Source organism: Numenius arquata, chromosome 2, assembly GCF_964106895.1.
Source record: "Numenius arquata chromosome 2, bNumArq3.hap1.1, whole genome shotgun sequence".
In the NCBI taxonomy this organism is placed as follows: Eukaryota; Metazoa; Chordata; class Aves; order Charadriiformes; family Scolopacidae; genus Numenius; species Numenius arquata.
In genome coordinates this window covers 104,741,548-104,758,639 of record NC_133577.1, presented here as the reverse complement: position 1 = coordinate 104,758,639, position 17,092 = coordinate 104,741,548, and the positions used below count along the sequence as shown (strand labels likewise).

General features: G+C 38.6%; 1 protein-coding gene across 1 annotated transcript in view; it reads left to right on the top strand.

The window, feature by feature from the left end:
• Nucleotides 1-1,795: 1,795 nt before the first annotated feature.
• Nucleotides 1,796-17,092, top strand: part of TFEC (transcription factor EC) — a 93,024-nt gene continuing 77,727 nt past the window's right edge. Inside the window, exon 1 of the mRNA XM_074164240.1 lies at nucleotides 1,796-1,996. Within this exon, the coding sequence (XP_074020341.1) occupies nucleotides 1,796-1,996 (201 nt within the window). The remainder of the gene's footprint in view (nucleotides 1,997-17,092) is intronic.

Below are 17,092 nucleotides of genomic sequence, written 5' to 3'. Positions count from 1 at the left end.
CCAGCAAAGGGCTGCAAAGAAGCTGAAAAGACTTGGAGCATGTAGTTACATGGAGAGGGTGAGAGAGCTAGGATTTTTCAGCCTGGAGAAGAGAAGGTTCAGGAGGATATTCTCTCCATGTGTATAATTATCTGATGGAGCGGGGGGAGAAAAAAAGTGGAGCCAGGCTCTTATGAGTCATGCCCAACGACAGGCCAAGAGGCAATAGGCACAAACTGAAATGGGGAGAATTTCAGTTCCCCTGTAAGAAAAAACTTTTTTTCACTGTCAGAGTGGTCAAACACTGGAAGAGGTTGCCTGGTGAAGTTGTAGAGTCTCTGCCCTTGGAGACGTTTAAAACCCACCATGGCCCTGAGCAGTGTGCTGTGTGCTGTGGCTGCCCCGCTACGAGCAGGGCAGTTGGACTAAATGATCCCTAGAGGACCTTTCCAGCCTCACCCGTGATAGGATTCTGTGGCTCAGACAGTTCATCCTAGTATACTCTGCTGTGGCCATGAGAGATTTTGGAAAACTTCTTTACTCCTTTCTTTTTTTTTCTTCCCCATAGAAAATCATGTCATCAGTAAACACAAGGCGACTCACACTGTAGTGTGAAACTTCCCACTTTGCTTTCTGATTATCTGATGGTGCTTTCTGTGCTTTCTGCCAGGGCCTGGGCCAAGGAACTGGAGATTTCATGTCATGCTGTTCACATTACAAAAAATGCTCACACTGCAGTGAATTAGTGATGGTGATGAAGCCTCATTGTGTATCCTGGGGGCAAAGGCAGTATACACAAGTATAAATGTGCTTTTATTTTAAAGGGTTGGAGGCTGATCCTACAAACCCTTTCTAGCGTGAGTAATTCTGATACAAAGTTTTCTTCCCCAGAGCTATTCACTTCTGAAAGGGTTACTCTTTGCAGGAACCAATCCTTATGTTGTATGTGGCAGTTTAGAAACTGGACTGTGAAAATATTTCTTCCTCCAAACATAGAATAATAATGTGGATGGTTGTTAGCAACGCAATTCCTCCAGCAAATGGGAATGGTTACTGCATACAGAATCAGTTTTACTTTCATTACTTTTCAAGAGGTTGCTTAAATATATATCGTAGCTGCTATAGTGCAAGTAGGAAACAGAATGTGGAAAAATGAAGGTTTCTCATATCAATTGTGGTCCTTCTTTTTTTAACTGGCAGTTGTTCCTATTTTCAAGTGTTTGTTTCTACTTTAATGAGGATACCAACTTTCATCCAGAGAGATGTGTGGGTCACTTTGTTAGCGCACTTGCACACACCAAGGCAATGCACCAGCTGGAAATTTTGACTTTTAGCTGAATTATTTTTCCCCCGCAAATGGCTTTCCTTTTGACATATTTTAATGTACTTGCACACTGAGAGGAAGAGTGGGTGAACAGAAAACAGACTGTTTTATTAACCCAGCAGTCACCTTTGAGATTCATACGTGTCCACTTTTTTCTCGCCTTTGTACCTAATCCCAAGAGACTGGTACCTGGCTTCCCTTGGAATAACAAAGTCAGTCACAAATCTCCAAACATGGTTGTTAACTGAATGCCAACTGTTTCTTCTCATCTTTTTTTTTTTTCAGGTTTTTTTCAGGAGTATGTTAGGGATTGTGTCCTCATAGGTGCCCTATAACCATAACATTATTTTTGTTTTATATTTAAGAATTTATATTTTTTTCAATAGTAGAGATACATTTTGCAAAAAATTAAATTGCTGCTTCTATTTTGTGTGTGTGTTTTATAGTGATTTTTTCAGCTCTGCTAATAGTGGAAAGGGAAGAAATAAAGCAATGCTGCAGGCACTGACTGGACTACAGTTTCAGCTCAGAGGAAAGCTACAGGATCAAGAGTGGACAGACAAGCATCCTCGAGAAGACACCCATGCACATTATTCACAGTGTCATATGCCAGTTTCACAGTATCCTGGGTTCAATGGATTTTTTCCAATGGGAACACACTTCTCATCAGACAAAGCTCCAGCAATCTCAGAGGTACCTAAATTATCAACCAATATTTGTAAAGCAGTTTTCTGAATGCCATGTTATCTGCAGAAATGTATTCTTAATTGCGCCATAATTAGCTCATTTTGAAGTGCACCTAAATGAAATCCAGGAGGGAGGTGAGGTGTGAAGTTGTTGGAGTTAACATATCCTAAAAATTACATAGCAAGAAAATGCCAGGGTATTGACTTTGAGGTCTTGTCCTCATTCTGCCTCAAAGCATGCTCCTTGAATCATTTATCTTTGAATAAACTCTATAATGATCTAGGGCTGACAACTTATACTCCGTCTTCCCTATGGATAGTGGAGTGTCTCTGGAGTTTTCTTTCCAGGCAGAAGACAGGCTGAGGTCCAGTGTGAGGGGAGAAGGAACAGGGCCCAACAGCTCCATGTTTGCTCCCAGGCAGCTTCTCATGACATGGGGGGAGAGGATGCTGCCTCCTGGTACATCTGTGTCTGGCTGATGTGATTTTGGCATCAGCCCTTTGGGAATACATTTCTTTTCATGAACTGCTGTTGACAGCCTGGGGTGGTCCTGAACTGTGGTCCCAGTGTCTCCCAGCCCCAAGGACAAGCAACGGGGAAGTGGTTTAGTACAGTGGCCACAGTGTTGGATCAACGTTGCACAGGCTGCCCACTCCTTGGCTTCAGCAGGGCCTGCGCTGGGGTGCAGAGCCACCCTCTGTCAGCCACGCCATCTCATGTGAGCTGTGCCTTACAGAATTGATGCTTAAAAGACACCACTGAACAGGTCAGATGACGCCACCATATTTCTCTCTATTCAAATGGGAAGTAACTGTGGTATTTCAGATACCACATGGTGGCAGCTGCTGATAAAGGCTGAAACTAGTTTGTTTTTCATTTTTAAAACTGAGGAATGCTTAATTGCAGTGAGCGGACCAGCCAGGTAGCCATTTCAGAGATGCTACAGCAGAAGTGTTCTGATAGCATGGTATCTGATGCACTGACCCGTTCTTTCTCATTTAGCCATGAGAAGGAAAATAAAAGATAAGTTGAGACTCGGCTACTATCCAAACTCTGAATCCAACAATGAATATATTAAACCTTTTTTTGACTGCTAATAAACTTTCCCTTCACTTCTTTCCACTCCCTTTCTCTTCTGGGCTCCCTCCGCTCTCCTGTTCCTCCAGTATTCCTCACTGTAGCCTGGGGAAAACAAGTTTAAGAAAAGTAATAAAGTTTTTATTTATTCCTTCCAGCTTTTCTGCCCCTGTGGGCATTTGTCTGCCTGTCTGGCTAATGTGCTATAATGAATCTGCTCTCTGCCACACACACACGTATCGTCCTATCAATCAGTGAGAGGAAATGCTGAGTATGGTGAGCACTAACAAGCACTCAGAGGGGTCAGTACACCAGCGCACTACAGTGGCATATTACTTTCCCTACAGGTTGCTTTAATTGGGGGAACATAAATCAGGTGGTGCGTGGCTGGCACCATGTCTTCTTGCCAATCTCCCCGCTTTGGCAAACTGACCCTCTCTGCTTCCACGTTCAGGGAAACCCTAACCCTCTTCTGTCTTCTGCTGGAAGGCAAGTCTTTCTCAAGCCCTTTGGAGTCTCTGGGTTAACTGGGGAAGGCGGAGCTGCTGGAGAGGCGTGCTTGCAGAACCTAGCAGGTGATCAAAGGGTGCTGAAGATCCCATAGGGACAGCAGGTTAGAAATACAAGGAAAAGTGAAGTGGGAAAAGGTGGGGAAATGGTAAGGAGGGCGCTGAGGAAAAGTAAAGCAAAGGGGGAGCAGGAAAGAGAAATGGTGAAAGAAATAGGAGATAGGGAAACTGGAAGGACTGGGGAAAAATGGTGAGAAACAAAGTAAGAGGAGAGAAAAAAAAAAGAAAGCAGTAATGACAAAAAAGACGTGAAAAGTTACTGGAGAGAAATCTTAGAAGTGGAAAAAAAAAGTAGAGAAAGATAAAAATATTCCTGTGTAGAAGTCAGGGTGGACAGGAAGCAACATCTCCAAAAGGTCTCAAAGAAGATCAGGTCACCAGAGGAATTTTTCAAAGAGAAGTTTAAGGTTTTAGACAAGAAATCATGCCCAATCCATAATTAAGAAGCAGTGTTTGAAGTTATTTTCCTATAGATAGGTTGAATTCTAGACATCATTTCTTTTCACCCATTTGTGGGCTGCCAGCATACCATTTAGGACTAATTCTCATTGCTCTGAAACAAGACTTACAATTGAGTAAATTTTCTACCAGAGGCTTCACAGCAAAGCCAATCTGTGCTTTGTTGGCTGTCTGGAAGGTGAAAAGGAATTTTTTTTGGGAGAAGAGAGGAATTACACATCTCTGAGGGGTTATAAAGTGTAAGGTGGAATTTGGAGTCAACAGCATGGAAGGACAGACTATTATACCTTTCTGAAAATCCCCCATTTTCTTTGCATGCGCAGAAGTTCTGGTGTTGATAGGTGTAGCACGTTTGCATGGCAGACAAATGATAAAAAATCTTGAAGCAGTTTTTGATTGCCCAGAGTGAGCACTAAGGAGAAATCCATCTTGAGTGAAAATTTACCATAAAACACCATTGAGAGTACTGTCTTTGAGATCAAGGATTTGGAAAGGTAGCAAGAAAGGGTTAGTTTCGTATTTTACAAAAACAGTAGCAAAGGCCTAAGAAAGAGAGTTTGAAGTCTGAGGCCTTATGCTGAGCCCTCTTTTTATGACACAAAACCTGGATCCAGATTAATTTCTGTGTTGATCAAGAAGAGCCTATACTCTCCAGGAAGGCAGGTTAACCTATAGAAATACCAGAAGCAGTAAAAGAACTCCTGCAGTATTTGTAAGTCCTATAAACTAAGAAACTTTGGCTTTAGCAAACATCTGGATTGGAGATTTTGAAAGAAAATCCAGAGGAAAGTAGGATGCCTTTTGTGACTCAAAAAGTGTGACTTCTGCTCTTGAATGAATGCCTGATGAGGTGAAGGGCAATGTGTAGTGAGAAATGCCATCCTTCAGTCAGTGGGCAAAGGGCAGGTTCATGCTCTCTGTGTTTACACCCTGCTGCCCTTTTCTGAGGACTGTTCCAGTATCTTAGTCAAAGTTCAACTTAGATAATGACTAGGAACACCCTTTGAAGGAGAACTTACTTTCTTTAGGAAAGTCTTTTATCAAATATTAGTTTGGGTGGAAATTTTAGTGTCTTTTCTTCTTCAAGCAATCAATCAAAACAAACTATTTAACATTTCAGGTTGCCACTTATCTTGTTCCCTCTCTCATCCTTTAATGGATACATTTGAATGGAGGTTAAATTATTTAATTAATATGTATATTCCTTCTACAACCTCTCCCTTCTTCATGACATGCCTCTTTGCTTTGATAGACTGTGTGTTTGCAAGTTCAGGATTGCACTTGTCCTTTGGAAAGACCATTGGTGACTTTTAGGTAAAAAGAACATTATTATGTTATAGTAATTATCATTGCTAAAACCAGAAATAATCATTAAAATACAAACATTCAGAACAAGATATGTTCCCTGGTAAGAAGTTGTTGTGACTGGAAGAGTTCTGTTGTTATGGCAGTATTTTAAAAGAGTTAGCAAGTTATACATCATAAATAGCAAAAGAATGGCTGTTCTGGGACTTGCTTAACAAAGAGTGAAAGGAAATAACGTATGAAAAATTGATTTTGTCAAATTAACTTTGTATCTGTTTTGATCTGATTTCAAGTTTGGTTGATAGAGGTAAGATTGTTAACATAGTACAGTTAGAATTCTTCAAGGTGTTTGATTAGTACCCATGGCAAACTAACTTTCCATGCAATAGTTGGATTAATAAACTAAATAACTGACATATGTGAAAATGGATTTGGAAATGGGAGATTGCTGATTTTAACATAGTCCTTGGAGAAGCACAAGAATGAGTTCTTGGCCCAGTGCTACATAAATATATTATTAACTACTAAAAACAGTTTACACGTGTAAGTACTTTGTTTAAGGAGTGGGAAAGAGTGCAGAAAAATGCCACTGGTATAGAATAGCACGAGCTTTTAAAACTGTCAGACTGTGTGCACTACTAAATAATGTGTATTTTAATTAGATGCACAAAAACTGTACTTCCAGAAAATGAAAAGCTCTATGAGGCCATAAAAAGATGGGGGACTTTATCCTGGGAACCTGTAACATTTTCAGAGACTTGGGAGTCAGAGACCTTGATCAACCAGAAATGAGATACCAGAGCAGCATTGCAGCAAAATAATTAATCAAATTTGTATACCTAAAAATGTAAATAAATAAATAAATAAATAGTCCTTGAATGGGACCAGGGATGCTGGTGTACCTCTGTATTTGGGGCTGGTCTGACCATTATTGGATGCTGTGTGAATTCAGATCTCCCAAGACCCAGTAGGAAACTGGTAAGAAGGTAAGAACTAGACAAAGAGTCCAGCAAATTATTAAAGTATAAAAAGATCTAAATTATCATGATAGATTTGGGGAGCACCATCTGTTTAACTACTGTAAAATGAAGTTTAAAGGCAACAGCAGAAAATCCACCAACAGCTGTAGAGATACCAAATGTTGAGAACAGACTCTCCAATATATATAGCAAAGGTATGGAGGGGACAGTGGTTGGAAGCTGAAGCTGGACTCCCTGGATAAGAATCTTTTCAGCTGATTTCGGACACGTAGAAGGTAGGTATTTGATGAATACTTTCCCATAGCTCCCAGTGAGGCCAGAGTGATGCTTACCTGCATATACTGGGAAAAGCTCTGCATAAGGGTCTGTCTGTTAACCAGTTTAAATCCCCACCCTACTACGATCTTCTATATGAATGGGTAACAGAGAATAATACTATTGCAGTGACCTGGGATACTGGGGAACCTTGAAGGTAAGCTTCTGTCAAACATATCTATTAATGACTACATTTCTTGCTGAAATAGTTGTTTTAAAGCTGCTAGGGCTTAATTTTAATACTAACTCTTTTAGAACATTTCTGTACACAGATTTTATATTTAAAAAACAGAATAAATCCAGTCCAGACATTGCTAGGAGGGAAGTCATGGCTTTTTTACAGTATTCTGATAGACACAAATTTCTGTTATACTTAAAAGTCCTGTGCTGCCTGCCTTGTATTTCCCATGTAGGGAGTCTCATTTACCCAGTATCTGCTACGTCTTTCCAGTTCCTTTTTGATGTCCTCTGTTGGTCGCAGTGCCTCCTCACATTTCATACAAAAGTGAAAACACTTCTGAAAGCCAATTTGTTTTTTTGGTGGATAAGCACATAATTTGATAGATTTTTGAAAGATTAGGAGACAGTAGGAAGGGAGAACAGAATGGCAGTGTCTTACTACTCCCACAAAAACATATCATTTGAAAGCAAGATGCACTAAATATCCAAGAACATCCTTTTTGGATCCAGGTATATATCTCATCTGCCTCTGCGGGCTCTGTAATATCATTTTAGGGCCTTGCTTCAGGCCACAACTCCTGTGTAAATGAAATATTAGCAGCACACAGGAACATAAAGATACTTAAGATAGAGTAGACTGGCTGTCCATATAGTTCAATAATCTGTTTCAGAATGCCTTCCTTGGGATCTCCCCTATCTCTGAAAAAAGTATCTAAATCTGAACTAGATGCATTAGCGACTTTTTTAGGCAGTGGGGCAAGCAGGCCCTTTTAAGACCCAATTTATCTGGCTTGTCTCAGGCATTTACTTTCAAATAAGATGGATTGCACCCTCAAAGTGCCTTTTTTCTCCCCGTTGACTCAAAAAAAGTCTAGATAATTAGCTTGGATGTAGCTATGTTCATTTTCTCATACACATAAAGTCAAATGTATTCCACCTCTGTCTTTTTCTTCAGAGAAAGGATAGAAGTCTCAAACCTTCTTGATTCCACTTTAAAATTAGCTTATGAGCTGATGCTTGAGGGTTAAAATTTAATTTTATGTCAAATTACCACAAGTAAAGTAATTGAGCTTATTATGCTTTTTAAGTCTTCCTGAATGCTGAAACAGTTTCTAGCAGCACAGCTGTCTGTGTGTTTGACGAATTCACATAGATTTTTCTTGGAAGTCATTTGAAATAAGTTACTTTTTAGTTTTATGGGCTATAACATTATTTTTTAATGTAATGCTTACATTTATTGATATTAATAAAATTCTTATATTTGGTATTGATATTTATATCATGAGAAAGAGTATATAGTGAAGAGGAAAGGTGGAAGTGAGGTGAAAGGGTTCAGAAATAAGAGGGAAAAGGGAAATGGGAAGGAGAGCAAAATACGTTTTGGAAGATCTGGAAAGAGGAGGAGCAGAATGGAGAGCAAAAGATACGGGTAAGTGGAAAATAAATAGAGAGATCTGTGTAGGATCCTCAGGCTCACTCATTATTTTGTAGACTTTTATTATATCTCTTCTTCTCCTTTTCAGACTTCACAGACTTCATCTTTTTAACCTTACAGTGTGTAAAGTCCACAGTCTCCATTCTTCCTCCCATATACCTCATCATTTTTTGTCATTTTTTTAGACCTTTTTATTTTTGCTATGTCTATTCTTGCACACGCCTCTTCTCATCTGAGCACAGCTGTTGACCTACTTCTGTGTGATAATTCCCGTAGCACGGAAATCACTGATGTTGCTGCTACTGAGAGAGTAAGTTCAGCAGGTCCATCACCTTCATCAGTTGAAGAAAGCATTAATGCTGGATCAAAATTTGATTTTTGACTCAAAATTAGAATCACAGGTAACAATTCTCTAAGGACCTGAATGTGTCTACTCTTAAAATGGTTCAGGCTAAAGTGTATTGTGATTCTTTGTATGGACAAGGCCAAGAAGTGTGGAAGACTGGTCTAAGAAGAAAAATAGTCATGCTTTAATCACAGGATCTCCTGATTTCTTCCCATGTATTCTCAGCTCAGAACCTTGAGCAGCAGTGAACTGCCTGACCACACTTGTACATTTAAGTATGTCCAGGACATGTCTAGGCAGTCATCCTCTCAGCAATGCTTAGAAGAGTCCTTAGCACGTTTTTGGTGGATGCCAACTGGTGTTTTCCCTCAGTGAGGTCTGAAAGTTACAAGGTCCTGGGACAGCTCATAATTGGCATTTTGCAAATAATTGTGTTCTTGTCGTTAGTAAAGAATTTACTACGGGCTCTTTCATGACTTCTGGACTCAGTGCCCACCACCATTCCCAAGCGTATAAATTTTTTGAATAAAACAATAGTTTGAGAAGGTCCTGTAAAACTTCTCTTTTGACAGCCACGTGCTGTTCAGTGTATATTTCAAAATGGGTGGTGCAAATAGGGGCAGAACCCATCTGCAAGAAAGTAATTGTTGTTTTCTTTTTTTTCCCATGGGGAATATTAACAGGTCCCAACTCCAATTAACAAAGGTTTTGCAATTGTAAAGTAAAGAATGATAGCGCAAATGCTGCTGGCCCTGTCTTGAGGGTGTGCAGGCTTTTCCAGTGTTGATGAAAAGAATTTCAGTTTCTTGTCACCTGCAACAGAGAAAATGAATCAGCTCCACAGACTGGCAAAGCAGATCAGCATGTTTTGAAATGCTGGCCCAGGATTAACAGCATAACGGGACTGCCAGCTTCCTATTGACTTCAGTGGAAAGGTAGGAACCATGATGGGAGTTAGGAGTCCAATATAAGTCTATACTTGACTTGACAGTCATACTATTCCTGAACTGACAAATGGCAGCCAAGCAAGAAGTAGTCAAGCTGAAGGGTCACTAGGGAAAAAAGAGCTTTGACACAGCAGTGTTAGTCTCTATGACAAGGGATATAGTAATTGAATTTTGAAGAGAACTGACTGTTGAAATATTAAGCATTATACACTGTATTAGTAATTACCTAACATATGATAGTAATGATTCTTATGCAAGTGTTTGTTAAACCCGTAATTCAGATTTAATGAATAATCAATGGCCTTTGTTATAAGAAGGAAACCCACACTTCATTTGTGAGATTAATCTTATTTAAAGCAAAAATTCTCTCTCTGAATAGCTGGCGGTATTCAGCCTAAATTAGCATCTGCTGAAGTGAGCATTTGAGCTTCATCTGACATTTATTAGGACAAATGCATAAAGGCTGTGCTGTGGCAATACCATTTAATTGTCAGGGCAATTAGTTGCCACTTTGGATATCAGAATTGTCACGGAGCTACAAAAAAAAAAAAAATTAAGGGAAGAAGCTGTTGATTGTTATGAAGACCCAGCAGAAATGGTTTCCTTTTTAACTGGAAATTGTGTCTGAATTTTATATTGCTCATAAAAGTGAGAATCTGATGGCATAGACCGGACCCAGGCACAACAGTGAAAAAGTAATCATTTTAACAGTGGTTGGTCTACTTCCTGTGACTTCAAACTAACTCTGACTTTTATAAAAAATATGTAAATCACTGGATGCTAGGGGCAAAGTCCCTGTAGTGTTTATGATTCCCTTACCACCCTAGAAAAATCAGGATTATTTATTTTCTTTTCAACTGTATTAATATATTAAAAATAAAAAACCTTGTGTCCTCATGCATTATTCTGTGAGCCTTCATTTGCTCTGCAGTTTGTGTAGATCTCCTTGAGCAAATCAGATGTGCAAGTTGTCCAACAGTTTGACTCTTATCTCAGTAGAAAACCTTTCTTATTTTGAAAAATATTCATATGGTTTTATTCTTCCAATATCCAAGTAAACTGGCCATTGCATGAGATACTGCTCTTCAACTGCCCTCATTTATTGCTCTTTTTGTTCTCAAATGGTTTCTAAAGGTCTTTGCAATCCAATGTTACTTATCTGCGATGTAAAGTTAACATAGCAGAGCCAGAAAAAATCCAGCATGGAAATGGGAGTCCATTTAGTTCAAGCCTCTGATCACAAGTGCAGTGTCTGGAACTCTGGCAGCTTGTACAATGGCTGGCCTTTGGATTAATATAGGAATGCAGAGCTACAAGTCCCTTAATCTTCATGAAGAATGACAACCATCTCTAAATGGCTGGAGTCTCTGTGTTGTGTGTTCATACTCTCCCCCCCTCCTCACCAAAGTGGGGTTTATCAGTTCCAAATCCAATTCAAGATCAACTTCTACAGCCTTTTTCATGTGTTTGGTCACTTCCATGGCTGGGCAGATCTGAGAAGGTGATTAGGTGATTCTCTTTGTTATAAAGAGGGCATTTTAAATCAAACTCTAGAAAGAAGATAGTGACATTTCTACTTTGGGTATGCCAGAGACCTCTAGGCTATGTTGTGATCCAGCTGTATAGTGGGAGAATTTTGCTATCTCAGCTGCCATTTAGTAGCCCTGGAATGGTGGTAATGCATCTCACACATTCATTCAAAACTACTTCCAAACATCCCCAAAAGTTCAGTGCGTTTTTACCATGAGGCAGATGATCCTGTCTAATGAAGCGGTCTGTCTACTTTCTGAGCAGTGCCAGACAAGGTTAGGTTAATTTAAAGCTATATTATAATTGAATTAGCTTCTGTACATTATTTTCTGAGCAAAGATCTAGGGCCTGTGGAGAACAGCACTTCAAAACTTAGGAAAATAATACTTATTCAGAGGCAGGACATTGAGAATGTCTGCTACAAAAAACAGACTGAATCCTTGCAATTTATAGATTAATTGATTTCAGGTTAACTTCTTCTGTTGGAGTGAGAGGCAAAGAGATTGAAATGAATGAAAACTCCAGAGAGTCTCTACAGGCAGTTGAAATCAAACTGAAATATGATTGAGATAGTGTCAAGATGTCATGATTTATCTGTGATTACCTGCAGTCCAGCAAAACAACAGAAACTGAAGTCAATCTGATTCAAGGCATTGCAGGTTTTTCGCTTATTTTGAAGGTTTGGAGCTGAACAGACCATATTCTTGGCACTCTGGAGTGTTGGAATTGGTAACCCATATGAGTTGAAGTATCTCTCTGTATCTCCTTCATGGTGTTTCTGCCCCTTTTATTCCCAACCCTGTTTCTTCTAAACCCTCGTTGATCTCTGGCACGTTGTGATCTTGACTACACTGACTTTCCTCATACTGATTGCTGTTATATCCACTCCCATGAAAAAGTTTTATTAGTGAACTTAAATACAAAGCAGTCTTTAACAACCCTCCTGGATAATCAGCTTTACCCATGAAAGTACTACTCTTTCTTTTCTTTTGTGGAGTTCTTATCTATCATAATATTAGGGCCAGATTTTGGAAATATGCAATTACTTGTGCTCGTTTCCAAATCTCTGTAGCATCTTCTTGTACTATTTTGAAAAAGGGCGTTTAGTCATTCTCTGGTATTTCCTGAAGGGCGTTTTTCCAGAAATGAAGCACATGGTTACTGTCAACAGAAACCTGTAGCCAATATTGGGCTTGATTTCTCCACTAGTTGGAAGGAAATAAAAAAGCCCATACGTGTGTCACTTACATCTGTCCTGACTCACAGCTGGTTCTGGATCTCTTCAGCTATACTTCAAATGTCCTGCTATATGAGTTTTTTTATGAGTAAAACGTGATGTAAATCTTTCATATTTGCTTCTTAGAAAAGGATACAAGCAGCTTTTTATAACTGAGGTCAAGCAATTTTTGATTTGACAGGGAATTTCAGGACATTTCAATTTTATCTCAGAAGCCAAATGTACTCCCTAAAATGGAAAGCAGCTTCAGTTTGGGACATTGTATCATACACTGCAGAGGCAGATACTCAAAATGCAGTGAAAATGAAGTGATTCATTACCCATCAAATGCAAATACAAAATAAACCACAAACAACTCCAGCATGGGTAAAGTAACACAAGAATTCTCTTCCACAAATTCAGTTGCCTGCTGTTCAAATCTGTAGTATAGAAACATAGCCTTGGTCCCCATGACACTTTTCACCTATAAATGAGCACGTTTATCCTTTCTCAGGAGACAGCTATTTGAATGCAATAATTTGCATCTGTGGGATAGCTTAAATTTCACAAAGCTGAGAACCATACACATTTAGTATTGTAGAAAAGTGTAATGGACAGAAAAGGCTTTGGTGCTCTTCAAAGGAGAACACCTGTTGTGTGTGGAAGCAACTAGTGTCCATAAACCTAAAGGAAGAAAAAATGCTGTTATTCTACAACCATGATAGTTTTCAAAGCAATGCAACCTGCAGAGGTTGTCAAGAAAGCAAAATACCCGCAATAACCCCCACACCTCTAGCATTCCACATTCCACTTATTTCACCCAGGGCTGCATATTTATTTTGAGATTAATTTGCTACATGTAGTGTACATTTGCCAAGTTTTTTTTTTCCTATTTAAATCTTCAGTTCCAAAGCTATGTTTTAATCCTATTACTGCTAATTGAGTGAAGTCTGCAGTCTTTTTGAGTTAGGTGAAGTTCAAGTTGTAATTGGTATCAAAGAAAGGCACAATGCAAGAACTGAATATTAATATTTAACTCTTGCCATTTTATTATTTCCACTTGAAAATCACAGCAGTGGTTAAAAGACCTTTATATGAGTTCATGAGGGTAGTGAATTGGAGAGTATTGGATGAGATTTTTCATTCATGCAGCAAGATTAACAAAAATTGCTTTGCAAGAAGTGTAAATGAAATACTATACTGGTGCCCAGTAGTACTGGTTGCAGCTACAGGTCTCTCAGCATTCCCATTATGAAATTTTGCTTGTAGGTTAAGTAGCTGCACTGTAAAATTTTGCTCAAGGCTAATACAGCATACAAGATTCTAACCCAGGAGCTATTTTGTTTCAAATCTTCCATTGAGCCTTTTGCGGATAACTGGAAAGTGTGCCAGTTGTGGATGACATTTTGGATTTGAGTACTTCTTAAATGACTGTGATTTTAAAGCAGAATGTCTCATAAGATACGCGCACAATGTTGGATTAATTGCTTATGACTGAAAATAAGGACAAAGACCACCCAGGACAAAGACCACCCCTTTGATTTCAGATCCCGAAACAAGTACATTTGTTTGCTTAAAATGAGTTGTTCGAAGACACAAATGGTTAACTTGTTCAAAGGTCAAAGAAATTAAAAGGAAAATGGCCATTGACCTGGTGGCTTTGGAAATACTTTTTATCTGCTGATTAAAGAATATTTGGAAAACCAGTTAGCAAAGAATTTCTTTAAGTAAGTTTTATTTTCTCTATTATTCTGATTTTTTTTCATTGGGAATTACAGGCTCTTGCCTTTATCATACCCATAGTGCATATTCACCATTATACCCTTGGGACTGCTATAATCAACAATTTCAGATCAAACTGGATAGCGAACACAACGCAGGAATCGTTCTGGCAACATAGTAGTAGCAGCTAGATTTCTCAGGACTGCATCTTGCTGAAATATCATGAATGCCAGGGGAAAAAAAAAAAAAATAGGGTGCCTGAGAGGAAGAAAAATGATAAGAAGTAATGCTGGAAGTCAGAATAAACAAGCAAAGAGATCAAAACATAGAAAGGAAGCCAAGAAGAGATGAAAAAATTAGGCAGAGAGAAAAACATTGAAAACAGCAGACCAAAAAGGACACAGATGAAAATATTGTATGTCCACAATTCACTTTACATTAGATGTGATAAAATGTGATAATTGTTGCTTTTTTTTTTTTTATTGAAATTGTTGTCCACCACATGAACATTGCAGATATTCTAAACAAGTCATTTGACCAAAATGTATAACTAGCAATGGTAACAAAGCTGGTTCCAGAGCAAGATACTTGATTCTAAACACTCGCTCTGTGCACTGTGATTTCAGAACAATGTACAGACAATCAAAACTTTGTCTGTTTATATGCCAATTTTGCCATTAGTGTTAATTTACTGCAGAGTTCATTGCATTGAAAGACCTTGCAAAGTTGGACCAAAACTGAGGTCCATACAGGTCTAGTAACTTTGTGTTGTGCTTTAATATGACTGTAGTCATAGACAATTCCTTATGCAGAACAGATCTCAATTGCTTTCTGTAGCAAGTGGGAAGGTTTGGTTTGGGATTTTTTGTTTGGTTTTTTTTTGACAAAAGATTATGAAACTGAAACTGGATTGGAACCACATGATAAATATAAGCTTGTAACTTTCATTAGTGCTGTTACGAATCACCGACATATTTTTAAAGAAGAACAGACTCCACATTTTCTTCATATCTAAACCATAAATAATTGAACTGTGTCCTGCCTTTTTAATATCAAAAGAGGCAGATTACAGTTGCAGGCCAAAGGGTGTGAATAGTTAAAAATAAGTTGCATTACGTCTTGAGATAAGCTGTGGTATCTAACACACAGAGAATGAAAAAAACCTTGAATGTTGCTACAACAACCTCCAACTGACTTAGTGAGACTTTTGCATGAAAAATGCCTTGAAAATTTTGCCTTGAAAAATTCAGTGGGACTGAATACAAATAAGTAATGTCATCCATTTCGTGCTACTGAGAATGTGTATTTTGTGGCTTAAGTGATAACATTAATAGTTAGAAGACATTTCATACAGAGTGCTTGAAGTATCATACAGTTCATTCAACTCCAAACTTAGTCCTGTCTCTAGATTTTTCCTTTAGTTAGTAAAAATGCCAACAACATCAAAATGAAAACATTCAGCTCATACCTTTTGGGGGTTGGGGCTCATTGCCTCCAGCATCCTTTTCTATCTATTTTTCTTAAGCAGTTTTCTGGCCCCCACTGACATTTTGACAACATTATATAAACTTTAAAGTTTCACAGCCCCCTCCCCACCCCCCCCAAGTCTCACTATGAGGAAGATGTCACATTTTACAGATGAAAATTTAAGACACAGACACAAATTCATCTCTTCATTGAGTAAGGCTTAGCTTCCACAAATAACTAAATGGATCCAGTTTTTCAGTCATGTAAATAATAGGCATCTACTTGAAGTTAGTTGCCCAAGTTTCCCTCTGGGATGAATGGTGAGAGATAAGCACATGCAGAGGAATAAAATGAATGAATAAACAAATAAATAAAGAAATCCTGCCTTTCTATAAAGTCTTTCAGAGGTATCTGAAATCAATTCACTTTCTGGAGGTCCCTTCTCTTGCTATTGTCCAAAAGACAGACTTTTTCTCAACTTAGACTAGAGAAGTATCTCCTAGAGTTGAATGTCACTTGTGATGAGTGCTCAGAATTATCCAGGGACCCATGTTCAGGTAGGAAATTGCACCAGACTCTTTGAAGTCTCTATGTAGCAGGTAGCCACTGCACCATTCTTCTTGCAACCCAGATGATCTTCCTCCAGAGACTCTGTCCACTTCTCTTACATCCAAGTGAAGAACGAAGTCTTTTCTTCCATTCAAGTCAATAATATGCACTTCATTCTTTCACAGCAGGATCAGTACCTATTACAACAAATACTGCTCTGCAAATAACTGTGGCAACAACCCATATTTTATGATAGTGATATGGACAACTTTATGACCTGCCTGACAGTATGCTCATCTCATAGCCTTCTGCTCCTCTGGTGCTGACCACTGGCAGAAGTAGGACAAGATGAAATGGTAAATGTGATGTCTTCCAATATCTAACACAAAGTATTTCATTTTAGATGCTGTGTGTTGATTATGTGGAATATTCACAATGAAAAAAAGTTTTCTACAGTAGTTTAGCAATTCAAAAGTGGCTTCCTTGCAGGCTGGCTAAGGATTGCCATCTGAAAACTGAAAGACTCGGGACCAGTTCCAAAGCCCACTGAAAACAATCAGACTTCATTGAGCTTTATTTTAAGTCTACAAAAGCAGCATTTTTAGGGTTACAAGAAGAATCATTCTGTGTTCAAGAAAAAAAATAACTCTGAAAACATTTTGAAAGCATTCCAGCCAGTGATAACTTCCAAGAGACTTGATCTGATCAGACACTGCTGATTTGTATTTAAATCACTATTAAAAAAACATGCTATGGAAGGTATTATTTTTGGATCATAGGTAATAAAACTTAAGGGGAATCCAGCTCTTTAAAGCCCTGTGTCTGTGTGAATGAAATTCAACAAACACAAAAGGAAAGAAAAAAAATCAAACCTAAACTTTTCTGTACTTTTATTTGAAATCTTTATACCAAGTCAGGCCTCTGTATACACAGGGCTATTTTAAATACTCTTTCTACCAAAAGAATTGCTGATGACATTTCAGAAGTGATTCCCTCACTGCTGTG